Raw genomic sequence first — 27,827 nt, forward strand, 5'->3', positions numbered from 1 at the left:
AGGGTTTAGTGTTTTAGCAATTGAGAAAAACTGCAACATCTCTGCAGTGTGGTATGCTGCTGGCTCTCTCTCTCTCTCATGTCACACACCCAATGACATGGCCTGATATACACTTTTTATGGTGGGTGTATTTTTGCTGTTGTGAACCCCATCAGCTGCTAACAAGGCAGCAGCTACTCTTCCTGGAGTCCAAACACATTAAGGCACATGCGTCACACAAAAAACCCAAATAAAACAGTACATCATATACCATTGCACCAATACATATATCTACAATACAAAATGCATAATAGCATCATACGGTGATGTTACAATGTGCGTGTATGTAGAGTGCGTGTGCTAGCGTGTGTGTGCGTATGCGTGAGTGTGTGCCTGGATGTGTGTGTCTCTTCACAGTCCGCCTTGTACCATAACGTGTCGTTTTATCTTTAAAAAAAAATCTGATTTAACTGCTGGCATGAGATACTTGATGTGGAATAGTAGTCATGGCTCTGTGTTGTACTGACCATTTCCCAGAGTCTGTTCCGGACTTGAGGACTGTGAAGAGACCCCTGGTGGCATGTCTTGTGGGTTATGCATGGGTGTCTGAGCTGTGTGCTAGTCGTTTGAACAGACAGCTCAGTGCTTTCAGCATGTCAATACCTCTCACAAAGACAAGCAGTGATGCAGTCAATCTCTCCTCTACTTTGAGCCAGGAGTGGTTAACATGCATCTTATTGATGTTAGCTCTCAGAGTACATTTAAGGGCCAGCCGTGCTGCTTTATTGCCTATGTCCCTCTTTGTGGCCCTTGACCATATGACTGGGCATTGGTCCAGGTGCGATAAAACTAGGGCCTGTAGGACTTGTTTTGTTGATAGCAATGTGAAGAAAGCAGAGCAGCTTTTTATTACAGACAGACCTCTCCCCATCTTAGCTACCGTTGTGTCAATATGTTTTGACCATGACAGTTTATAATCCAGGGTTACACCAAGCAGTTTAGTCTTTTCAACTTGTTCAATTTCCACAATATTCATTACAATATTTAGTTGAGGTGTAGGGTTTAGTGAATAGTTCATCCCAAATACAATGCTTTTAGTTCTTGAAATATTTAGGCCTAGCTTATTACTTGCCACCCATTCTAAAACTGACTTCAGCTCTTTGTTAAGTGTTGCAGTGATTTCACTTGCTGTGGGTAGCTGACGTGTATAATGTGGAGTCATCAGTTTACATAGACAAACAGACTTTACTCAATGCCAATGGCAGGTCATTAGTAAAAAATTTAAAAGTAAGGGGCCTAGACAACTATCCTGGGGAATGCCTGACTCTACTTGGAGTATGTTGGAGAGACTTCCATTAAAGAACACTCTCTGTGTTCTGTTAGACAGGTCACTCTCAATCCACAATATAGCAGGGGATGTAACGACATAACACATACGTTTTTCCAGCAGCAGATTATGATCAATAATGTCAAAAGCTGCACCGAAGTCTTAACAAAACAGCTCCCGTAATCTTCTTAATTTACATTTCTGTCAGCCAATCATCAGTCATTTATGTCAGTGTGATACATGGTGAGTGCCCTTTCCTATACTGTAAGCATGCCAAAAGTCAGTTGTTAATTTGTTTACTGTAAAATATCTTTGATTCTTGTAAAACACCAAAAAATCTAAAGTTTACTAAGGGTTGGTAACAGGCTGTTTGGTGGGCTGTTTGAGCCAGTAAAGGGTGCTTTGTTATTCTTGGGATGTGGAATGACTTTTGCTTCCCTCCAGGCCTGAGGGATCACACTTTCCTGTAGGCTTAGATTGAAGAGATGGCTAATAGGAGTGGCAATATAGTCTGCTATCATCCTCAGTCATTTTACATCCAAGTTGTCAGACCCAGGTGCCTTGTCATTGTAATTTCTTTACCTCTTCCACACTCCCTTTACGGAATTCAAATTACAATGCGTATCTTTCATAATTTGGTCAGTTATGAATGGACGTGCAGGTTCAGTTTGTTGTTGGCATGTCATGCACATTTTGCCAATGAAAGAATCATTAAAGTAGTTGGCAATATAAGTGGGGTTTGTGATGAATGAGCCATCTGATGCAATGAAGGATGGAGCTGAGTTGACCTTTTTGCCCAACATTACATTTAAGATGCTCAAAATATTTGTACTACTATTCTTTATATTATTCTTTATATTTGCTTATTGTTTGACATAACTTGTGTGTCACTTCAATATGTGTTGCCAGGGGCTACCTATGATTGGTAGAGAGAGAGCCCACATCATAACATTTTTTAATTGATCATTGAGATGACGTTGAGTCATCGTGAAAAAAACGTATTTGGATTTGAAAAAAGTAATCAAAATTTTTTTCACCCAACTTTAAAACTCGAAATCCAATGACATGGTGACATTTTTAAATTGATTTCACCAAATGTAAATCAAAACCAGACGTTGAAATTGTAGAGGGGTCCCCCCACCCCCTACATCCCCCTAAATCCGTCGCAAGAAAAAACTTGCCCAGCGATCGTGATCCCACCTCTGTAGCACTGACTGAGGCAATGTCCCGACTTTCTCACATAACAACAGAGCAATCAATCAAATGTCAAAGTCACAACAACTCTCACATAACAACAGAGCAATCAATCAAATGTCAAAGTCACGACTTTCTCACATAACAACAGAGCAATCAATCAAATGTCAAAGTCACAACAACTCTCACATAACAACAGAGCAATCAATCAAATGTCAAAGTCACGACTTTCTCACATAACAACAGAGCAATCAATCAAATGTCAAAGTCACAACAACTCTCACATAACAACAGAGCAATCAATCAAATGTCAAAGTCACGACTTTCTCACATAACAACAGAGCAATCAATCAAATGTCAAAGTCACGACTTTCTCACATAACAACAGAGCAATCAATCAAATGTCAAAGTCACGACTTTCTCACATAACAACAGAGCAATCAATCAAATGTCAAAGTCACAACTTTCTCACATAACAACAGAGCAATCAATCAAATGTCAAAGTCAATCAAAGTTGTTTCTGACACAGAAGCAGTGATTCTCTATCTTGTAAAAATTGTTGGTTGAAAATATATGTCCTTTGGAGCCTCTCTTTATGTTTCCTTTCAGACTTTCTTATCATCTTTGCTCAGGCTACGACCTGAATGGCACTCTATTCCCTTCATCAGTGTTTCCCAACCCTGGTGGGCCTCCAGTACCCAGTAAACATTTGTATTGTAACCTTGGACAAGCACACCTGAATCAACTTGTCAACTAATCATCAAGCCCTCAATGCGCTGAATGAGGTGTGTTTGTTCAAGGCTACAACAAAAATGTGATCTGTTGGGGTTACTGGAGGACCAGGGTTGGGAAACACTACCCTACACGGTGCCCTACTTTTGACCAGAGTCATAAGGGCCCTGGTCAAAAGTAGTGCACTATACAGGGAATAGGGTGCCATTTGGGACGCACATAAGTATGGTGTGTCTGTGTCAGTGTTCTCTGAGTGTTGATACTGGGTATTGATACCAACTCTGTAATGTTAGACTGGAAACCCGATCAGGTTCACTTCCCTCCTCTTCCATAATGCCTCTACAGCAGGTGCCTACACCATTGACTATGGGCCTGTTGTTATTGCACTCTCAGCTTTATGTGTGTGTGTCACTCACACTCCAGTCACACTCTTCTTCTTCCTCTTCCTCTTCATGCTCTCTCTCTCTCTCTCTCTCTCTCTCTCTCTCCCTCTCTCTCTCTCTCTCTCTCTCTCTCTCTCTCTCTCTCTCTCTCTCCCTATATCCCTTTATCCCCCCCTCTCTCTCTCTCTCCCTATATCCCTTTATCCTCCCCACACTCTCTCTCTCTCTCTCCCTATATCCCTTTATCCCCCTCTCTCTTTATATATATCCCTTTATCCCCCTCTCTCTCTGCTCAGGGGCACCAGTGTTGGAATGCTTGTTGGATGGTTGAGGATCTAACGCTAGAGTGGTGCTCAGAAGGCTGTGACTGAGCAAAGCTGGGATAGAACCAGAGATAGGGATAACTAAGTGCTTGGACAGTAAGAGCTGGGAATGAATAGGATAGAGCTGGGATAGATTGGGCCCCTGCTCCTCTCTCTCAACGACCTCTTTTTGCATTAGCTGTGACCCAGAGATGGAGAGGCACAGGGGAGTAGAGAGTTTGACCAGGGTCAGGGAAGACCATGGGAGATGAGAGTTGTAATTAGCTGATTAAACCAGGGATTTACCCTCCTTTAGGGGTCTGGGTCACAAAAATATAGTACCCCAGAGAGAGAGAAGGGAGGTGGGGGGATTAATTTAGATTGCTCACATCTCTGAAAATAAAGTACATGTGTGTGACCACTCTGACCATCTCTCCCTTCCTCTCTCCAGGGCTCCGGTAGGACCCCTAGTGGTGAGCCATCCCCCCCAGCAGACTACCTCCCTGTGGGCCAGAAGCCCGAGGCTGTGGTCCATGCCATGAAGGTGCTCGAGGTCCATGAGAATCTAGAGAAGAAAATCCCTGAAGACTACGACAAGGACCTCAGTGAGAAGGAGAAGGCCATTGTCAGGGAGATGTGTAACGTAAGGAACTCTCTCCTCCCTCCCACACGACCTTTCTCACCCCCTCCTCTTATACTCTTTCTCTCTCTCCCTCACTCGTTTCCTTTCTTCTCTCTTCCTCTCTCCCTCTCCTATCCCAAAAAGCTAATAATGAGAGCTAGATGAAGATACGAGGGGCCTGTCGAGTTGCAGCTTTCTCTCTCTCTCTCTCTCTCTCTCTCTCTCTCTCTCTCTCTCTCTCTCTCTCTCTCTCTCTCTCTCTCTCTCTCTCTCTCTCTCTCTCTCTCTCTCTCTCTCTCTCTCTCTCTCCTCCACATTTCTGTTTGTTTGCCTGTCAGAATCACAAGCATGCCATCGCTTTGACGGAGGGCAGTGTTTAAATTATTACACAATTACCCTCCCTCCCTCCTCCCTCCCTCTCACCTCTCCTCCCCCTCTCACCCCCTGGCTTCCCCCTGCTTTAATTGGAGGCTCCCATAAAGGAGCCGTAGTATTAACGACGCACTTGTCTGCACCATTAAAATAACTTCACTGGGAGAAACAATGGAAGCTCCTGTTGAGGCCTTTTAAGCTTCCGAGCTCTATTCTCCGTGCTATATACACCTTCCAGGCCTAGGATAGGACAGGATAGGGCAGGACAGGGCAGGATAGGATCGGAAGGCTAGGAGGATTGGACTATGGAATAGAAGCTACAGGCCCCTCCCCATTCTCTCATCTCAACATCACATCCCCCTTCCACCCCCACAGGTGTAGGCTCAAAATGGCATCCTATTTCCTTTATAGGGCACTACTTTTGACTAGAGCCGATAGGGTTAGTGTAGTATAAAAGGAATAGGGTATAATTTGGGCCACAACCATACAGCCTGAGACAGTGGAGTGGGGTCATCTGGGACTTGTGTGATGACACTTTTCTTGCAGGGACGACCCCAGGCCCTTCTAGTCTTTCAGCACTAAGCGATGCCTGTTGGTTTCTCCGGACAGAGCTCTGTACATGGCAGAGACACAGAGAACACGGAGGCACAATGCAACCATTTATAGTGGAGTATCCCATCAAGCATAAAGAGATAAATACACCAACATCCTGGTGAGGTCTATGTTACACAGTCCATCTCAGAGCTGGGAGTCATGTGTTTTACAACTGTTGTCTTGCCCCTACGGTTGCATTGTGTGCTCAGATTATGTGGAACATACATTTTTGTAGACTGTTATTGGATGGCTGGATTGATGGATTCCAGTCTCTGTGACCTCCCTTTGTAGACCCCAACAACACACTGGTCATAATAAAATGTTCTACAATAAAAAGCTTTGTGTAACAGTGTTTTCAAACCTTATTAGTGTAATTAGTACTAAATGTCCCTTCCACCTGGCTTTTCTAGAGACCCTCACTCATCTTAAAGGGCTGGATATACTGTAGCTAGTATATCCATTGTATGACAGTGTTGTGTAACAGTGTTTTGTCCCCCCCCCATTTCCTGTCCTGTGTTGTGTTCTCAGGTGGTGTGGCGTAAACTGGGTGACGCTGCGGGCTCCAAGCCTTCAATCCGCCAGCATCTCTCTGGGAACCAGTTCAAAGGGCCTTTGTAGTCCCTAGGACGACATTAACCAGCACTCAAACGAGACAAACGGACAGACAAATAAATAAACAACAACAACAACAATGGATCCTCAGCACTGACTGGACAAAGGGACACACCCTCTCCTACTCTCTCAGCACTGTGACCGTGGCTAGATGATCCAGACAAACCCTAACCTAAACCCAGCCCACTGCCTCTGTATCTGTGATATCCATCTTTGGCCTCCCTTAACCTCATGCCCTGGTGGATATTGGAATGGTGACCTAACCTGGGTAGTGGCTACAGGCAATTTCAGATTAGGGCAAAACAGACCGTGGCGACGAATGGTTTGAAACAGCGGGTGGCCGTCCTATCGCCTCCACAGCACAACAGAGCATCTGCCTTCATTTTCTGTCCAATGCCTGACTATTCTACATTTTGAATCACCACCGTCAGTTGACAGTTATGGTGTGTTTTTGAAGAAGAGGAAGATGAAGGAAGGATAGGGGCACAAGGCATGCATTACCAACTAAACTCTCCCTTACAACCTCACAACCAGTCACGACAGTACTGAGCTACTATACCTGTGACCTGTTCTACAGTACTACACCTGACAGTCCCAACCAGTCACGACAGTACTGAGCTACTATACCTGTGACCTGTTCTACAGTACTACACCTGACAGTCCCAACCAGTCACTGACAGTACTGACAGTCTACTACTACTATACTCTGTGACCTGTTCTACAGTACTACACCTGACAGTCCCAACCAGTCACGACAGTACTGAGCTACTATACCTGTGACCTGTTCAGTACTACACCTGACAGTCCCAACCAGTCACGACAGTACTGAGCTACTATACCTGTGACCTGTTCTACAGTCTGACAGTCCCAACCAGTCACGACAGTACTGAGCTACTATACCTGTGACCTGTTCTACAGTAATACACCTGACAGTCCCAACCAGTCACGACAGTACTGAGCTACTATACCTGTGACCTGTTCTACAGTACTACACCTGACAGTCCCAACCAGTCACGACAGTACTGAGCTACTATACCTGTGACCTGTTCTACAGTACTACACCTGACAGTCCCAACCAGTCACGACAGTACTGAGCTACTATACCTGTGACCTGTTCTACAGTACTACACCTGACAGTCCCAACCAGTCACGACAGTACTGAGCTAGAGCACTACACCGTCTCCACCCAACGTCTCTTTTTGTGTTTGTGTAAATGTTCACCTACCAAGTGTTCAGGACTGACAACCACTCTCGGACGGACTATTCTACTGCAGGCCCTGTTCTGTTCTTGACTTTGCTTCCATGACTTCTCCACAGGCAACTGACTGACAACTGACTGACAACCTACTTTTAATATGAGGAGAAATCCTGGAAATGTTCTGATGTAATTTCCTTCGGTGTGTAGTCACAAGCCATAGGTGTACATGACTTGAAACCTAGCTGCTGAAGCCTACTGTTTGAAAGTGTCGTCCCCTTTTGCCTGGGCAGGAAGTACGTGTTCAAGTGTAGACAGAATTGATTTCAAAGTGTTCAACTAAATTCTAGCACCAAATCAGTTATGTGTAACAAAACGTAGCCCTGTTTAAAAAAAAAGTTATCATTTAAGACCGTGTTTGTTTGCGCCTCAAATGGCACCCTATTCCCTATACAAACACCATATAGGCATTAGGGTGCCATTTCGGATGCACACGTTGCAACTAAGTACAGAAAGTGGAACACTGAGTTAAGTTTCATACCCTTTGTTTCAAAAGCCCATAGCCTGGGTAGGGTCTGTTTATGCTCTCCTGCCAACTCCTAGAATTGTCAAGCCAAAAATGTTACATTTTAGTCATGTAGCAGGCGCTCTTATCCAGAGCAACTTACAGTAGTGAGTTCATACGTTTTCTCATAATAGTCCCCCGTGGGACTCAAACTAACAACCCTGTTGTTGCAAGCACCATGCTCCACCAGTTGAGCCATACAGGACTTGACAATGTCTGCAATGGAGTTGGCAAAAGGACAAACAGCTCTCGGACCAGGCTTGGAAGCTTGTCAGACTATTAACGGAAACCTTAAGTCGAGGAAGAGGTTTTGGTTCATGCATAATATAGGGTCGCTTCTGATGATTGATCATGGATTAGAACGTCAGGATCTTGCTAGATGGAAGTGGACTTTGAATTCACAATCTGAATTTCTAATGTATGACAATCGTTGAAACGGTTTTGAATAACAACTGTTATTTTGACCAGTCCTAACTTTTCCTCAATGAGCTCTTATAGGAACCATACATTACGAAGTCTCATTGGAGACTATGTATACTACATGAGGTCTCTTAGCTGGGTCCGATGTATACTTCATAAGGTGTCTTAGCTGGCTCCTGTACATCATGATGTGTCAGGCCCGATGTGTGCACAATGAAGTCTCCCAGAGTCCCTATGTCTGCTCTATAAAGTCTCATAGCTGTCATCTCTATAGTAGGACTTCAGTGTACAATCCACTGATACGCGCCGACATCGATGAAGGCAGCCCCCCGCACCTCTCTGATTCAGAGATGTTGGGTTAAAAGCGGAAGACACATTTCAGTTGAATGCATTCAGTTGCACAACTGACAAGGTATCCCCCTTTCCCTTTCTCCCTCCCCTTTCCCTTTCTCCCTCCCCTTTCCCTTTCTCCCTCCCCTTTCCCTTTCTCCCTCCCCTTTCCCCCACTGCGTAGCTAAATGAAGCTTCATAGCTGTGTTCTATACTCCGTGGCACCTCCTCGCTGATTTCTGTGTATTTGAGTCTTCTCAGTATTGTATGGTGAGGGCTAATAGATAAGCTACATAACATTGCCATGAGACTGACATAACAGATGACATAACAGATGTCATTAAGAGTTATAGCAACATAACAGACAGATGTCATTAGGAATAATAACATACACTACATGAGCAACAGTATGTGGACACCTGCTCGTCGAACATCTCATTCCACAATCATGGTCTTTAATATGGAGTTGGTCTCCCATTTGCTTCTAAAACAGCCTCTACTCTTCTGGGAAGGCTTTCCACTAGATATTGGAACATTGCTGCGGGGACTTGCTTCCATTCAGCCACAAGAGCACTAGTGAGGTTGGGCACTGATGTTGGGCGATTGGGCCTGGCTCGTAGTCGGTGTTCCAATTCATCCCAAAGATGTTCGATGGGGTTGATGGCAGGGCTCTGTGCAGACCAGTCAAGTTCTTCCACACCGATCTCGACAAACCATTTCTGTATGGAATTTGCTTTTGCATGGGGGCATTGTCATTTCTGTAACAGGAAAGGGCCTTCCCCAAACTGTTGCCACAAAGTTGCAAGCACAGAATCAGATTCGGTGAAGCGTGATTCATCACTCCAGAGAACGCGCTTCCACTGCTCCAGAGTCCAATGGCGGCGAGCTTTAAACCACTCCAGCTGATGCTTGGCATTGCACATGTTGATCTTAGGCTTGTGTGCAGCTGCTCGGCCATGGAAACCTATTTCATGAAGCTCCCGACGAGTTCTTGTGCTGAAGTTGCTTCCAGGGGGAGTTTGGAGTGTTGCAACCGAGGACAGACAATTGTTTAGCGCTACGCGCTTCAGCACTCAGCTGTCCCGTTCTGTGAGCGTGTGTGGCCTACCACTTTGCGGCTGAACCGTTGTTGCTCCTAGACATTTCCACTTCACAATGACAGTACTTACAGTTGACCGGGGCAGCATTAGCAGCTCTAGCAATTTGATGAACTGACTTGTTGGAAAGTTGGCATCCTATGATGGTGCCATGTTGCAAGTCACTGAGCTCTTCAGTAAGGCCATTCTACTGCTAATATTTGTCTGTGGAGATTACATGGCTTTGTGCGCAGTTGTATACACCTGTCATCAACTGGTGTGTGGCTGAAATAGACAAATCCACTAATTTGAAGGGATGTCCACATACTCTTGTATATATAGTGTGTGACTATGTATATGATATCTTACCTATAGGGGTTCAGGAGTTGTATGTAAAACGAATGAGGTCTGATAGCTGAGCTGAGTTGTATGCATATGTAAGGCCAGTGAATAATGTATATGAGTACTCATAAGAGTCTTATATACTGTGTGAGTTCTCTTGGCTAGTCTGAGGTCTGAATAGGCAGTTATAAACTGTTAAAAGACACTTGCTGCATTCTCTCGGATATGTGTTCTAAAATCTGAACTAAAGGTTTGCTGTCAGATTGGTAAATGAATCTGAATTGAGTTTGACACATTGTCAATCTATATAGGGGTATAATAAATGTATACCCTTTTTTGTGTTATACAGAAGGCTGTGTATAAATGTACGTTTACACATCCCCATGAATTCTGGGTAAAATGCATTCTAATTGGAGAGAATATACTGTATTGATAGCAAAATATATTTTGGGCAAAGCCAGCCTGTCACCTTATTCCCCATTTAGTGCTCTACATTTGACCAGAGCCCTATTTACCTTGGTCAAAAGTAGTGCACTTAATAGGGAATAGGTTACCATTTGGGATGTATCCGCTGTGTTTCAGTGTTGTTGAGGAGTCTGGATGCAGCAGGTGACTTTGAACAGTGACGGACTGACTGTGTGTTTGACCGGTCTCGTAACGTACAGTACAAGTGCTGTGTGAACAAAATGAGCAGGAATCAACAAGGAAAAGCTTCATATATAATACATGAGGTATATTCCTGATATATGAAGATAATTCTGTTTGAATCGAGGACCTCGATAAAAGCATACACTGTTCTGTACAGTGTTGTCTTTAATCGTCCGCCATTGATGACTAAGGAGTTTCCTGACGGAAAACTGTATGAATAAGTGTCCATACACACTCAAAGTCTTCACAAATTCAACTTTTGCAAAAGTGACCTTGTTCTTAAACAGATAAGTCTACACGCAACGAATGACTTTTATATTTGTTCATTTTGGAAGCACAAAGTTATGATTAAAAGTTTGACTATTTTCCTATTGTTACATTCAAACACATTGCTTCTTTATTCTCTCTATGTTGAAACGGTGATAATTCTGTGTCCTTTTTTTCAGCCTCTTTTTCTGTGATACATAGTTTAAGGTATCCTAGGATATACAGTGCTATGTACATACATATGTAGTACTCCTGTAGCATACAATGAACTAGCATGCCTTTATATGTTTTTCACAAGCTGTATGTAGCTGAAATTGGACTGTTATTTTAGCAAATTTAAAATGTGACAACTGAGGTAAGCCGCTTTCAAATTTTTAAATAAAATTGAAATATACTTTCTTTTTAACCCCTGGTGTGTTTGTCAGTTGTGAATGTCGATGAAAGTGTAACTTAGTGATTCCTGTATATAAAGTCCGAGTCAAAAGTTTGGACAAGGGTTTTTCTTTATTTTTTACTATTTTCTACATTGTAGAATAATAGTGAAGAAATCAAAACTATGAAATAACACACATGGATTCATGTAGTAACCAAACAAGTATTAAACAAAGCAAAATATATTTTATATTTGAGATTCTTCAAAGTAGCCACACTTTGCCTTGATGAAAGCCTTGCACACTCGACATTCTCCCAGCCAGCTTTATGAATGGAATGCATTTTTAAAAGTTAATTTGTGGAATTTCTTTCCTTCTTAATGCGTGAGCCAATCAGTTGTGTTGTGACAAGATAGGGGTGGTATACAGAAGATAGCCCTATTAGGTAAAAAGAAAAGTCCATATTATGGCAAGAACAGCTCAAATAAGCAAAGAGAAACAACAGTCTATCATTACTTTAAGACATGAAGGTCAGTCAATCTGGAAAATGTCAATAACTCTGAAAGTTTCTTAAAGTGCAGTCGCAAAAACTATCAAGCACCATGATGAAACTGGCTCTCATAAGGACCGTCACAGGAAAGGAAGACCCAGAGTTACCTCTGTTGCAGAGGATAAGTTCATTAGAGTTACCAGCCTCAGAAATTGCAGCCCAAGTAAATGCTTCACAGAGTTCACGTAACAGACACATGTCAAACATCAACTGTTCAGAGGAGACTGTGAATCAGGCCTTCATGGTCAAATTGCTGCAAAGAAACCATTACTAAAGGACACCAATAAAAATAAGAGACTTGCTTGGGCCAAGAAACACGAGCAATGGACATTAGACCAATGGAAATCTGTCCTTTGGTCTGATTTCCAACCGCCGTGTCTTTGTGAGACTCAGAGTACCTGAACGGATGATCTCCAAATGTGTGGTTCCCACCGTGAAGCATGGAGGAGGAGGTGTGATGGTGTGGGGGTACTTTGCTGGTGACATTGTTGCTGATTTAATGAGAATTCAAGGCACGCTGAACCAGCATGGCTACTACAGCATTCTGCAGCGAAATGCCATCCCATCTGGTTTGTGCTTTAGTGGGACTATCCTTTGCAAGCCCCCAAGACTATCCTTTGCAAGCCGTCGTCTGGCTTTTTTATGGTGGTTTTGAAGCAGTGGCGTCTTCCTTGCTGAGCGGCCTTTCAGGTTATGTTGATACAGGATTAATTTTACTGTGGATATAGATACTTTTGTACCTGTTTCCTCCAACATCTTCACAAGGTCCTTTGCTGTTCTGGGATTGATTTGCACTTTTCGCACCAAAGTACGTTTATCTCTAGGAGACAGAACGCGTCTCCTTCCTGAGCGGTATGACGGCTGCGTGATCCCATGGTGTTTATACTTGGGTACTATTGTTTGTTCAGATGAACGTGGTACCTTCAGGCATTTGGAAATTGCTCCCAAGGATGAACCAGACTTGTGGAGGTCTGCAAATTTTTTTCTGAGTTCTTGGTTGATTTATTTTTATTTTCCCATGATGTCAAGCAAAGAGGCACTGAGTTTGAAAGTAGGCCTTGAAATACATCCACAGGTAAACCTCCAATTAACTCAAATGATGTCAATTAGCCTATCAGAAGCTTCTAAAGCCATGACATACTTTTCTGGAATTTTCCAAGCTGTTTAAAGGCACAGTCAACTTAGTGTATGTAAACTTCTGACCTACTGGAATTGTGATAGTCAATTGTAAGTGAAATAATCTGTCAGTAAACAATTGTTGGAAAAATTATTTCTGTCATGCACAAAGTGGATGTCCTAACCGACTAGCCAAAGCTATAGTTTGTTAACAAAGAATTTGTGGAGTGGTTGAAAAACGAGTTTTAATGACTCCAACCTAAGTGTATGTAAACTTCCGACTTCAACTGTACACACACACACACACACACACACGCACACACACAGATGACTAACAAGCAACCTTCATTTAGTACTGGTACTGTATGTACAGTGCCTTGCGAAAATATTCGGCCCCCTTGAACTTTGCGACCTTTTGCCACATTTCAGGCTTCAAACATAAAGATATAAAACTATTTTTTTGTGAAGAATCAACAACAAGTGGGACACAATCATGAAGTTGAACGACATTTATTGGATATTTCAAACTTTTTTAACAAATCAAAAACTGAAAAATTGGGTGTGCAAAATTATTCAGCCCCCTTAAGTTAATACTTTGTAGCGCCACCTTTTGCTGCTATTACAGCTTTAAGTCGCTTGGGGTATGTCTCTATCAGTTTTGCACATCGAGAGACTGACATTTTTTCCCATTCCTCCTTGCAAAACAGCTCGAGCTCAGTGAGGTTGGATGGAGAGCATTTGTGAACAGCAGTTTTCAGTTCTTTCCACAGATTCTCGATTGGATTCAGGTCTGGACTTTGACTTGGCCATTCTAACACCTGGATATGATTATTTTTGAACCATTCCATTGTAGATTTTGCTTTATGTTTGGATCATTGTCTTGTTGGAAGACAAATCTCTGTCCCAGTCTCAGGTCTTTTGCAGACTCCATCAGGTTTTCTTCCAGAATGGTCCTGTATTTGGCTCCATCCATCTTCCCATCAATTTTAACCATCTTCCCTGTCCCTGCTGAAGAAAAGCAAGCCCAAACCATGATGTTGCCACCACCATGTTTGACAGTGGGGATGGTGTGTTCAGGGTGATGAGCTGTGTTGCTTTTACGCCAAACATAACGTTTTGCATTGTTGCCAAAAAGTTCAATTTTGGTTTCATCTGACCAGAGCACCTTCTTCCACATGTTTGGTGTGTCTCCCAGGTGGCTTGTGGCAAACTTTAAACGACACTTTTTTATGGATATCTTTAAGAAATGGCTTTCTTCTTGCCACTCTTCCATAAAGGCCAGATTTGTGCAATATACGACTGATTGTTGTCCTATGGACAGAGTCTCCCACCTCAGCTGTAGATCTCTGCAGTTCATCCAGAGTGATCATGGGCCTCTTGGCTGCATCTCTGATCAGTCTTCTCCTTGAATGAGCTGAAAGTTTAGAGGGATGGCCAGGTCTTGGTAGATTTGCAGTGGTCTGATACTCCTTCCATTTCAATATTATTGCTTGCACAGTGCTCCTTGGGATGTTTAAAGCTTGGGAAATCTTTTTGTATCCAAATCCGGCTTTAAACTTCTTCACAACAGTATCTCGGACCTGCCTGGTGTGTTCCTTGTTCTTCATGATGCTCTCTGCGCTTTTAACGGACCTCTGAGACTATCACAGTGCAGGTGCATTTATACGGAGACTTGATTACACACAGGTGGATTGTATTTATCATCATTAGTTATTTAGGTCAACATTGGATCATTCAGAGATCCTCACTGAACTTATGGAGAGAGTTTGCTGCACTGAAAGTAAAGGGGCTGCACGCCCAATTTTTCAGTTTTTGATTTGTTAAAAAAGTTTGAAATATCCAATAAATGTCGTTCCACTTCATGATTGTGTCCCACTTGTTGTTGATTCTTCACAAAAAAATACAGTTTTATATCTTTATGTTTGAAGCCTGAAATGTAGCAAAAGGTCGCAAAGTTCAAGGGGGCCGAATACTTTCGCAAGGCACTGTATATATGCATACACATATATTCACAAAACAGAGGCGGGGCGATCGTTTTGTTATTGTTTCATCAGTGGATTTGCCCTTTAAACAGCTGCATATTATCAAGATATTAAAGTGTCACCAACTAAAAGGTAAACAATAGGCCTATAGCAAATGCAGGATATGGCAGTCATTTTCACATGTAAATAGCACTTTTCAGTGTGCTCAACAATTTGGCTAATCTATACTACCATATTTCTAAATCCTATTCTTGAAGATCAAGGGGTATAACATTTATTGGAATGACTGGAATTCTGATAGACTGTTTTTTAATGTAAAGATAGAATTTAATCGTATTATTATATGTGGTAGCATGTGATGGGTTAGAAGAAGGCTACATAACCAACCCATAAAGTAAAATTTTACATCAATATATGGCCAATTATGTCAGCTTTAACATTGAATTATCCTGCAGTAGATGTCACTCAATTACACACATTTTTGTCTTCTTCTAATTCATCTTAAGGGGAAAGTAATCTAAAAGTAACTGAATGCAATCAGATAACGTTACTGATTTTGGGTAATCCAAAAGTTACTTTACTGATTACAATTTTGGACAGGTAACTAGTAAGTAACGGATTACATTTAGAAAGTAACCTACCCAACATAAACTCAGCAAAAAAGAAATGTCCTCTCACTGTCAACTGCGATTATTTTCAGCAAACTTAACATGTGTAAATATTTGTTTGAACATAACAAATTTCAACAACTGAGACATAAACTGAACAAGTTCCACAGACATATGACTTACAGAAATGGAATAATGTGTTCCTGAACAAACGGGGGGGTCAAAATCTAAGTATCAGTCACAATCTCGTGTGGCCACCAGCTGCATTAAGTACCGCAGTGCATCCCCTCCTCATGGACTGCAACAGATTTGCCAGACCTTGCTGTGAGATGTTACCCCACTCTTCCACCAAGGCACCTGCAAGTTCCCGGAAATTTCTGTGGGGAATGGCCCTAGCCCTCACCCTCCGATCCAACAGGTCCCAGGGATTGAGATCCGGGCTCTTCACTGGCCATGGCAGAACACTGACAGTCCTGTCTTGCAGGAAATCACGCACAGAACGATCAGTATGGCTGGTGGCATTGTCATGCTGGAGGGTCATGTCAGGATGAGCCTGCAGGAAGGGTATCACATGAGGGAGGAGGATGTCTTCCCTGTAACGCACAGCGTTGAGATTGCCTGCTATGACGACAAGCTCAGTCCGATGATGCCTTGACACACCGCCCCAGACCATGACGGACCCTCCACCTCCAAATCGATCCCGCTTCAGAGTACAGGCCAAACCGCGACTCGTCAGTGAAGAGCACTTTTGCCAGTCCTGTCTGGTCCAGTGACGGTGGGTTTGTTCCCATAGGTAACGTTGTTGCAGGTGATGTCTGGTGAGGACCGGCCTTACAACAGGCCTACAAGCCCTCAGTCCAGCCTCTCTCAGCCTATTGTGGACAGTCTGAGCACTGATGGAGGGATTGTGCATTCCTGGTGTAACTCGGGCAGTTGTTGTTGCCATCCTGTACTTGTCCCGCAGGTGTGATGTTCGGATCCTGTACAGGTGTTGTTACACGTGGTCTGCCACTGCGAGGACGATCAGCTGTCCGTCCTGTCTTCCTGTAGCGTTCTCCTAGGCATCTCACAGTGCTGACAGTGCAATTTATTGCCCAGGCCACATCTGCAGTCCTCATGCCTCCTTGCAGCATGCCTAAGGCACGTTCACGCAGACGAGCAGGGACCCTGGGCAGCATTCTTTTGGTGTTTTTCAGAGTCAGTGGAAAGGCCTCTTTAGTGTCCTAAATGTTCATAACTGTGACCTTAATTGCCTACCATCTGTAAGCTGTTAGTGTCTTAATGACCGTTCCACAGGTGCATGTTCATTAATAGTTTATGTTTCATTGAACAAGCATGGGAAACAGTGTTTAAACCCTTTATAATGAAGATCAGTGAAGTTATTTGGATTTTTACAAATTATCTTTGAAAGACAGGGTCCTGAAAAAGGAACATTTCTTTTTTTGCTGAGTTTATTTTGATTTGTTTAACACTTTTTTGGTTACTACCTGATTCCATATGTGTTATTTCATAGAGTTGATGTCTTAACTATTATTCTACAATTTATAATATAGTTAAAATAAAGAAAAACCCTTGAATGAGTAGATGTCCAAACTTTTGACTGGTACTGTATATACAGATACTTACACATAAATAGCAGTGAGTACCCAATTGTCATACTTGAGTAAACGTAAAGATACCTTAATAGAAAATGACTCAATTAAAAGTGAAAGTCACCCAGTAAAGTATAACTTGAGTAAAAGTCTAAAATTATTTGGTTTTAAATATACTTTAGTATCAAAAGTAAATGTAATTGCTAAAATATACTTAAGTATCAAAAATCAAAGTATGATAATTTCAAATTCCTTATATCAAGCAAATCAGAGGTTCATTTTTATTTTTTATTTTTACAGATATCCAGGGGCACTCTCCAACACTCAGACATAATTTACAAACAAAGCACGTGTTTAGTGAGTCCATCAGATCAGAGGCAGTAGGGATGACCAGGGATGTTGATAAGTGTGTGAATTGGCCATTTTTTGTTTGCTAAGCATTCAAAATGTAATGAGTACTTTTGGGTGTCAGGGAAAATGTATGGAGTAAAAAGTACATTATTTTCTTTAGGAATGTAGTTTAGTAAAAATAGTAAAGTACAAATACCACCCGCAATAACTTAAGTAGTACACTGATAAATAGAAGAGATGGCTAACAAGCAACCTTGATCAAATTTAAGGGTGGAAGGATGCCTTTACTAAAGTGTTCATTCTGGGCCTCAATTTAAGTGGCTTGACAAGGATGCCCCCAACTGGCTAATCCATCTAACAACAAGAAGCATGGGTGAAAGACTATAGGAATCATGTACACAACAGGGTACAATAGGATTATTTTTGTATATTTTTATTGTCACACATTGAAAAAATAAATGAACAACTTTAGAAAAAAACTAATGTTTAATGCCAAGTAACTTTGCTTAGAGTAACGTTTCACATATTACAAACAAACTAAGTAACAATGGAAGTTCACAAGGTATAATGAAAAGACAACTTCAACATTTAAAAAAGTAATTTTAAAACATTAATTCATGGCAGTGCTGCACTCTTAGAAAAAAAGGTTTTCAAAAGGATTCCATGGCTGTCCCCATTGCAGAACCCTTTTGGTTCCAGGTAGAACTCTCTGTGAAAAGGGTTCTACATGGAACCCAAAAGTGTTCTACCTGGAGCCAAAAATGGTTCTTCAATGGGGACAGCCAAATAATCATTTTAGGTTTTAGATCGCACCTTTTTTTCCTAAGAATGTGCAAGCATTACACATACTTTTCTTCAACAACAAAACATAAAACGTCCAAACACCCATAAAAAGGTGTGTTTATTTAAAGTGTGTGAGTTTCTTGTGTGTGTTTGTCCTGTGTGTGCATCATGCAAGTGTGTCTTTATGTTCCAGTCCATGCACAATGCTACAATGGTAGACTATTCATTGACATTAGAATATAATACTGGTTTAGTAGTGTGTTTCAAACAGAAAGGAATGCATGTGGAAGATACTGTACATCCAAGCCATGGAATGGTTAGAGTGGAGCTGCCATTTTCTTTTTTGGTCCGACCATTCTTTCCTACATTTGTACAGCAAGCTAACCTAAAAGTTCATATAAAAAAAATGACAAACATGTTACTAAAAAGGCTAATATAAAAACAGCCATAGTACAACAAACACACCACATTATGTATTTTTCACGTTAACTAACTTGTGCAATGGAAGTTAATGGTTGGTTCTTGATGAGGTGTGGCTGTGCTGTTTGGCTTGTTGGAGATGTAGGGTTGCAAAATTCTGGTAACGTTTCCCAAATTCCCAGGGTTTCCAGAAATCCAGGTTGGAGTCCAGATTTCCTGGTTATTCCTTACGATTCCAGGAATGTTCCAACCGGGATTTCTGGATGACCTGAGAACAGTACTTAAATTTTGCAACCGTAAGATGACAGCTTCAGAAAACTACAGGGAGGACATGAGGCCGGTCTCCCCAACTGGCCTTGCGTTAACTGTGTTCCCCATCACTAAAGCTGTCTGTCAGTAACACTGGAGACTCCTGTCTGCTGTAATAGGACTAGTGTTGGTTTGGCACATCCAGTCTCAACCCCATCACCTCATCCACGCCCCCTGACTCATGCCACCGATGGGGGGCATGCCAGGGGGCAGCGGAGGGGGTACCTGGCCCTGTCCTCCAGGGGGTGGGGGATAGTTGCTGGGAGGGATGCCCATCACAGGCGGGTATTCCCCGTGTCCGGGGGCATGCAATGAGGGGGCGGGGGAGGGTAGCTGTGGTTGTACCCCGGCGGGGGGTAGGCGGGGGAAGGTGGAGGGAGGTTGGGTGGAGGGTAGGAGGCGGAAAGTGGAGGACCAGGCGGCGGGGCGTTAGGGGGTAGACGTGGCTGTGGTAGGCCAGGGGAGGGCCATAGGATGGGGGGATGGTGCTGTAGGACGGCCCCTCTGTCTTCATCATCGACTGGAGGCTCTGGAAACCCTCTCCTGACATGTAGGAACTGGAGGTGGGGATGCCCATGATGTAGCTGGACGGGGGCGGTGGAGGGGGGCGGTGGGGAAGCGGGGGAGGCTGGTGGAGGGAGGCTGAGTGGGGGGGAGGTGGAGGTCCTTTAGGGGGCTCCGCTGGGCCTCCTGCCCCAGTTGGGTCAGTCTCTCCTGGGAGAGGGGCGGAGGGGTGGGAGGCTGGAGGCTTGCGGTCTACAGGGAGAAGAGAATTAGAGAACCCATAGAGAAACAACTGAATCAAACCACTTAACCGCTAACAAAGGCGCCATTTAATCGCTAACAAACACCCCCCCCCTTCCTAGACGGGTCACATAAACAAAGCTGTCTAGCGAACGGTGCTGTTTCGAAAGCAGAGTAGTTTAACAGCTGATAAGGTCATTATCAGATTAGGTAGAGAGGTCAGACAAGGCATACAGTAGAGTAGCAGAAGGATGGGGTTATATCCTGTCCACCATGGCCATATACCACCATTGGCCATATACCACACCCCCTAGAGCCTTATTGCTTAAGTATCCCCTAACTATCTAAACGCTTGTGATTTTAACCTGCATGCTTACAGGGAATCCCCTCCACAAAGTCTGATATCGAATCTAATAAGTGCTCATCATACAGTACTTCTGCATCATCTAACCTGTCGCCGAGGGTCTAAACCTGGCCTAGACGCCTCTCGTTCTCTCAGCCAATCAGAGGAGAAGTCAGAGCAGACCAGTTCATACCAGCAGCTAACCACTTCTTCCTCCCCAGCTCAGCTAGCTCCTTCGGGGGCTGAGGGGACAGACTGGAGGGGACCAGGGGCTTCTCAGAGGGTGTGTCCCAATTGGCCCTATTCCCTATCTACTGTAGTGCACTATGTAGGAAATGGGGTGCCATTTGGGACGCATCCAGAGGGCTTCTCAACCACTTAGCAGGAATGCCATGTGTCAATAATCTATTCAGCAACATGAGACATTACAGTAGGGAGTGGAGTGGACAGATCTGTGGAGTATTTACACCAAATCAATTCTTACACGGTGCAATAAGTATTACCCATACGAGAATAGCAGAAGGAAAAACAATAAGGCTAATGGACATGGGCCTGTCTTCATAAAACTTCAGGATAGGATTTATTTCCTTGAGTTTTCTTTTACATTTCGATCTACGGATATTCCCTCTGGAAACCAACAGGTGCGGAAGTTGTTGCACTGGTGTAGAGGCTTAGTGAATCTGGCTACTAGCGTGGTCGTCTTGTGAGCGGACCAGGGTTGGGGACTCACCTGAGGGGGGTTGTGATGTGGGTAGAGGGGGCATGGGAGGCTCCAGCCTGGGGATCTTAGAGCCCACTGGCTCTGGAGAAGAGAGAGATGGAGAGACCGCAATAAGTCATACTAACATACCTACTGTTATGAATCCTTTTAAAATGAATATTGGCAGCCATACGCTTCCAATAAATTCATCTACTGTCTCAGCCAGAGTTGTGCTCACCAGGTGCCTGGCTTTCTTCTTTAGGAGACGATACCTAAACAACGACATCAACAAGGGAAATGGGTGTCAAAAACGAAAACAGCTCAATTTAGTGTCTGTGGTCATTATAAATAACATGGTGCCTGCCCTTACAAGAACCGTTAAACTGGGTGTCAGACTCACGTGGGCTCGTTTGAGCTGGCGAGGAGGGCTGGTCTGGGGCGAGACCTTCTTGCTGAGTGGTGGCGCGACAGGGGGGCTGGGGAGCGGGGGCTGGGAGAGGGCCTGCAGCTGCTGAGGGGTAGGGGTTGGGACGGGGATAGGCGGGGTCTTATCGCTGGGGGTCTGGGGCATCTGCTGCTTGCCCTGGGAGTACAGGTCTAGGATCTGGTGGCAGATGTCTATGGAGCAGAGCAGGAAGTCATTAATGGGCAGTGCATTTCATAAGTATGGATGTAAATGAGAGTACCACAGTATGGTTATCAAAACATCACGCCAGCGTAAGCCAACACAAAACACAGCCCTTATTTTAAGTGTTTCTAAACTCCACTATGGGGAAAAATGTATGGTGGAATGTGATTGGCTACGAAAAGCCAACTGACATTTACTCCTGAGGTGCTGACCTGTTGCACCCTCAACAACCACTGTGATTATTATTATTTGACCCTGCTGGTCATCTATGAACATTTGAACATCTTGACCATGTTCTGTTATAATCTCCACCCGGCACAGCCAGAAGAGGACTGGCCACCCCTCAGAGCCTGGTTCCTCTCTAGGTTTGTGCCTTTCTAGGGAGTTTTTCCTAGCCACCGTGTTTCTACACCTGCATTGCTTGCTGTTTGGGGTTTTAGGCTGGGTTTCTGTACAGCACTTTGAGATATCAGCTGATGTAAGAAAGGCTTTATAAATCAATTTGATTTGGAAAAAAGATTGGAACCATTTCCCTGTTTGACCGCTAAGTTATGGGTATTATATCTCCTCCACTGTGGGGCTCTATAACACTGCAATAAGCAAACAGCCCACAAAATTAAGTGTTAATCAAAGTGGTATGAAAGAGAACCTTGAAAGAGGCATACTTTTGTCTTTAAAGTCTAAAAACAGCCTTACACAAATGACGAAACCAGAGAAGTGCTCGAGAGAGAGAGAGAGAGAGAGAGAGAGAGAGAGAGAGAGAGAGAGAGAGAGAGAGCGAGAGAGAACAGCCAGTACCACCTTCCAGCAGCTCCACTGGGACATCCTGGACAAACTGTTCCCACCATCGCCGTGAAGACTGCTTGGACGTCCACTCCTGGATGTCAAACTTACACAGCCGGCCGGCCAGGTACATGACTGCTACAGCTATGATCTCTGGTTCCCACTGTAGGGACAGCATGGTGCACAAGCTGGGGGGAGGAGAGGAGAGACGCATGTGTACATCAATTACAGGGCACATATTAATAAAGCCTCTCAGAGTAGGAGTTCTGATTAAGGATCAGTTTTGCCTTTTAAATCATAATCAATAAGAAGGGGGACCTGATCCTAGAGCATCACTGGTTGCATTATAATACACACATGGATATCGCTGTTCTTCAATGGTTCTGCCAATTGAAGCATTCCATGTTCGGGTTGTGTTACTGCTCACCTGTCATTCACAAAGGTCCAGGCCATCTGAACTAGCTTCTGGACTTTGTTCTTATCACCTGAAACAGATCGGAAATACTTCAGATCTGTGAACAGAAAGAGGTGGATGAGTTTAGGGGTCGTTTTCATTCAGACAGGGTAATAATAGACTAGATCAGATTAGGATTATATCATTGTAGATTAATTGTAGTGCCTGATTCACATCATTGGGCCGACCCCCTTCACATTGTCTTTTGCAGCACACTTCCAGCTACCATAGTGAATAGGTAACCAGGCCAGCCCATCATAGATCATAGCATAAATCAGGTTTGCCAAATGTTGGAAACTTTCCCAAAACACCCAGAATTCCCGGTTGGAGGATTCCCGGATTTCCTCCATATTCCCATCTTGGAATATTCCAACCAGGATTTCTTGAAAAGATGAGAATCTTAGGAAAGCTAGTGGAATTTTGCAACACTAATCAAGCATATGCATCCGTGTACCTTTGAGCTGCTTGGCATAGCGGAGCAGGAACTGGTATGGGTGCTCCACCTGCAGGTCGAATTTAATGGTCTGCAGCAGGATCCTCTCCAGCACCATCACCTCCTCCTGTACAGGACAGAGTCATGGACAATATTGTGACCATGAAGTGTTTTGGATACAGACCCTGTCCTTCCCAGGGAGGGAAATATAATTCACTACCTGGTCAGGGGTCACAAAACCTTACACTAGCAACTTAAAATGAATAGATATAATGCAATGTACGGGGTTCCCTCAATATTATAGTACCAACATAGATGCAGGTATTACCGTCTTGTAATCCAGGCATTTGTCAAAGTTTACACACTTTAGTGAGGCACTCACCTTTGGGTCATCTCCAAACTGGGCGAACTGTATGTCATTCAGCAGGCTGCGAGCCGTCTTGATAATGTCTTTACATTTCTTTGGGGTCTCTTCCACTTTACCGGCCAGGAATAGACAGCAACCCCCAGTCACCTGTAGAGACATAGCATTCGTCAACTGGGTATATACAGCCGAGGCAAGGAGATATAACACAGCCACAGATGAACGGGGGAAGCCCTTTTCAACCGGTGACAACGACTTCCAATGGAAAAGGCTCATCTAAACCACCTTTAACATAGCTAAGTCTGGTCAAAAGTTAAATCAGTCCAATCAACCCGACTTATCCATATTACAGGGATCTAAACTCGAGTTAGTCAAAAGCAAGAGTTGTAGATGCAGTGTGAATACTTACATATCTGGGGAACTGCTTGAAGGAATGAAACATGTAGAAGCGATGGAAGTATATGATCCCTGTAGCCAACGTGTCATAGTGTCTGATCACAGGGTTAAGGAACTGAAGAGTTACTGTTAACCGTGACGTGGATAATAAAATGCTGCCATTGATCAATCTGAATATAATCTGGCACTTGTGAAATTACAAACAAACAATGCATTATTCTAACAGAACCATGACGCTGCACCAGTTTACTCTCCTGGCTGCCAACACAGCCAACCCATCAAAAGACACACCAGATGCATATTTGCACAGTCGGTGTGTGTTCGTTGCTAATCAATGAAGGAAGGATACAGTCCCAGGCGCGTGCCCACGTCGAAGATGAATCGAGCCCCCTCTCTTCGGTACCGGGCCTCGGTGGCCGGGTCCAGGCCCTCGGACTGGGAGGGTGTGTGAGCCAGGTCCTTCTTGTCCCAGTACCAACATGGCTTGATGTGATCCAGACTTGCAGCTGGATTTCCAGGGATCGAATTCTCCCTGTATTCTTTCATTAACTATACTAGCTAAATTGTAGAAGCCTCGCTAGCTAACTAGCCCCTGCACACTGTACCCTGTTGTCAGCTTCCTAAGACAATAATTAGCGATGAAAGGGATGTAGCACAGCGATGCTATCTATTTTTCACTTGAATAACCTCGCTAGTTACAGCTAGCTGCAGAAATCGCACAATTATTTCATCCATTCAATTAAAATAGCTACACTCGTATTGACGTGTACCGCGCCATATCTAATTCATTAAAATATGAAACAATCAAATGGGGCGGACACGTTGTTCGTTTCAAGATCGTCGATTGCCATCTTTGTCAACAAATCATGTCGCCTGAATCGTAACCATTTATGGAAATTTTCAGTCCCTAAAGTAAACTTCCAATCACAAACCACGAAGGGGTGTGTTTTGTGTTTATGTTGCGAAGCCAAACGTTCCATTCGCGAGTGGCCAACTGACAGTTCGTATGACCAATGGAATTGCGGTAAACCTGATCATTTCAACCAATCCTTATAAAGAACCCGTTAAAAACGTTGCATTTTCGAAGCCAGTTGGATTTTTAACCAATTGGCAGACAAATGAAGCAGCGCACACCTATCAACAGCCAATACAAATCAAGAAATATAACTTTGTTGATGTTAGTATAGAACGTTTTCGCTCCAATCACATAGTTAGAAAACGGTGTTCCAGGCATAGCTCGCCCAAATCAACATCAGGTTTGGTTTCGCTCGCATTACCGTGTGGAAGAGGATTGTGCAGTTTGACAGGAGAGGAACTACTGCACTCCATTTACGGTAACTTAGTTTCGCCAAACATATTATTAGCAATTATTTGCATGCAATTAACTGCTTGATATTACAAGTAATTCTTCTTTCCATTGACATTTTCACCTGACATTATTGCGTTGCGGTGCGAACGTCGCTTGCGAATTTGCGAGCCAAGCTAGCTAGCGTGTTTCAAATGTGTGTTTTTTATAATTTAGCATTTTAACCAGATTACGTTTTACTGGTGGCTTCCCTTTTCAAAGTTCACAGTAAACGAGCGTGAGAGCCTACTCGTTTGCTAATCACATTCCACGATGTGTTTATTGGACGAGGCAAATGAATGGACTCGTCCGCTACGCTGCAACCACGACTGTGAGCTAACCTAGCCAGATAGCTAGTCCAATTAGATTGCTTGTTGGATGGGCGTGATTCAGCAGGACGAACCTAGTAGGGAAGCTAACGTCAGTTAGCTAGCTCAGTGGGACTGTGATAATCTATTTCACTGTCAGCTGCTGCCTGTCAGCCACTTTAGAGCCAACGTTATCGCAACAAGCTTCCTTGGGAGCATTTAAGAAACCAAGCCCATTTTATATTCTCCACAATCCTTCTAACAAGATGAACAATCTAACCAGTTGAATTGGACTGTTAACGTTAGTAATGTGTCGTATTTTTTTGTTTGTTATTTAAGTTAAAACATGTAGGTATCTATCTGTCTTCAAGACTGCCCGCATGTGTGTGTCTCCTATGCACTTTAAATTGAGGCGTGTAGCTGGATCTACGAAACCAATTGCGGGACCTCAAAAGTGGTCTGTTGTGAAGGCCAGTCCAGGTCCCACAATTGGTTTTGTAGATCCAGCTACACGCCTCAATTCAAAATGCATAGAAGACTCTCTAACTACATTCTTGTACTTATTTGGTAGCCGTGCCTATCTTTTACATTCATCTCGTAGGGGAGGGTCCGAAAACATTCAATAAACATTGATTTTGGAGTGAACTGTCACTTTAAGACTCCTCCATTTCTGTGGTAGGGTAAGGGTTTGGAACTTTGGCTCCTTGATGCTTCATTTGGTCTGGGATGTAATCAGTTGTCCAAACAAATGCAAAACGGAATGTTTTGCAACTAAACAAGACTTTTGATTGGACAAAGTCAGGTATGTTCTGTTTGCTTCCGTTTAAGAAATGTTTTGCAACTGAATCTGCGTAATGAATAAGCCTCTGGTTTGTCTATGGGTGCATACTCAATTGTGTTGGTGGAGGATTCTTGGCAGCCTTTCAAAGTGTCAGGGGCCAGGGCAGGTGAACTATGCCAATGGCATGCTAGTGGCCAAAAACCACTGAAAGGGGGTCAAAGCCTTTGTCCATCCGAGTGGAAGAAGAGGGTTGGTGTTTAGCCTATTACTGTTTGACTGGGATCTGAGCTGTCTGAAATCCCAGACGGCAACAGTCGCGTTTTAGCTGTATCACAGAAGTGATTCCTTCAGACATTTTCATATTTTTCACATTTATTTATTTCTAATCCCAGTTTCTCAGTTCATAACAGGATTCCCTGTTTTTATTCTTCCAACCACTGTTGTCCCTTTGACTTATACTCAGATTTGAAAGATTCAACATGTTAAATCTAGGTCAAGGTCTCAGATTCTGTCAAATTATGTGTGTGAACATGTTTCGGTGTTCTAAAATCTGACCACAACCGACAAAATCAGGACCAGTCTAGTAGAGATGAGTCTGAACTAGAATCTGGGCTTACAGGATAATTTAATATGGCGACTCTCTTTTAAGCCCAAGAAGCTGCCATTCAACTTGCCATTGACCAGCTTTTCAAGCTTAATGTCAAAATACGTTCATTACATACCAAAGAATGGAGTTTTGCTGAGCAACTATCGTCATTGGTGCTGTTATGGCCTGTATGTACTTCCAAAAAAGTTACATGCAACTGTAAAAATGCCTTGTCTGGAATGAATCGAAGTATTGTTTTTGACCAAGAATGCATGTCAAATACAACTCTTCTGCACCTCCAATAAAACCATCCATTTACTGGGTGGCTGATCCAGCAGCAGGAAAGGTCATTGATTTTATAACCTACAACAGTGTATGGTTGTCATATCAATCTGTTTCACCGGCGCTACACTGAACGCAATAATATTTAATGTAAGTAGACAATGTAGGTTACGTTTTTACAGTGACTGTATATTTCTTTATTTACTGTGTTTTAATTCCGTTACTAATATTACAGGAGGTGTAGAATCGGTGGATTTGACACATGCGCACTTGGTCAAAAACAGTACTTAGATTCATTCCAGACTAGGCTTTCTTTTTCAGTTGCATGTGACTTTTTATTTAGACCTTTCTTGGAAGTACACACCGGCCATAACAGCCCTAATGACCATAGTTGCTCAGCGAAACGCCGTTCTTTGGTAAGTGCCTAACGTATTTTGACATTATTAAGCTGAAAAATGGCATGTTTGAGTGGCTGCTTCCTGTGCTTTAAAGGAGACTGTTCATATTCAACGTCTCCTTTTAAGCACAGATTCTGGTTCAGGATGAGTCTGTTTTCTCACATGGTGTGTGCGTGAACTTAGCTTTAGGAATAGGAAGATGGCAGGTCCGCTGGAGGTCACACACCATGTCAGAAGTTG

General features: G+C 43.3%; 3 protein-coding genes across 5 annotated transcripts in view; 2 read left to right on the forward strand and 1 right to left on the reverse strand.

Annotated features, from left to right (window-relative positions):
- ccdc85ca (coiled-coil domain containing 85C, a) overlaps window positions 1-6,785 on the forward strand; it is a 71,096-nt gene extending 64,311 nt beyond the window's left edge. For both annotated transcript variants that reach the window (XM_046307679.1, XM_046307678.1), the window contains exons 4-5: window positions 4,369-4,560; window positions 6,034-6,785. In XM_046307679.1, coding sequence (XP_046163635.1) covers window positions 4,369-4,560; window positions 6,034-6,123 — 282 coding nt within the window. In that variant the 3' untranslated portion in view covers window positions 6,124-6,785. The remainder of the gene's footprint in view (window positions 1-4,368; window positions 4,561-6,033) is intronic.
- Window positions 6,786-17,947: 11,162 nt separating this feature from the next.
- Window positions 17,948-27,022, reverse strand: LOC124001953 (cyclin-K-like). The gene is given in 12 exon segments (XM_046309129.1): window positions 17,948-19,348; window positions 19,351-19,478; window positions 19,481-19,798; window positions 20,860-20,931; window positions 21,068-21,101; window positions 21,230-21,447; window positions 22,259-22,428; window positions 22,668-22,725; window positions 23,149-23,254; window positions 23,510-23,641; window positions 23,901-23,982; window positions 24,237-27,022. Coding segments are annotated over 12 exon segments (1,665 nt in total). The 5' UTR covers window positions 24,434-27,022; the 3' UTR covers window positions 17,948-19,198.
- Window positions 25,011-27,827, forward strand: part of setd3 (SET domain containing 3, actin histidine methyltransferase) — a 70,729-nt gene continuing 67,912 nt past the window's right edge. The window contains exon 1 of one of the 2 annotated variants that reach the window (XM_046309128.1): window positions 25,011-25,221. The gene's annotated coding sequence lies outside the window, so the exon portion shown is untranslated. The remainder of the gene's footprint in view (window positions 25,222-27,827) is intronic. The other variant, XM_046309125.1, reaches the window with a different exon arrangement.

Source organism: Oncorhynchus gorbuscha, linkage group LG17, assembly GCF_021184085.1.
Source record: "Oncorhynchus gorbuscha isolate QuinsamMale2020 ecotype Even-year linkage group LG17, OgorEven_v1.0, whole genome shotgun sequence".
Lineage (NCBI taxonomy): Eukaryota > Metazoa > Chordata > Actinopteri > Salmoniformes > Salmonidae > Oncorhynchus > Oncorhynchus gorbuscha.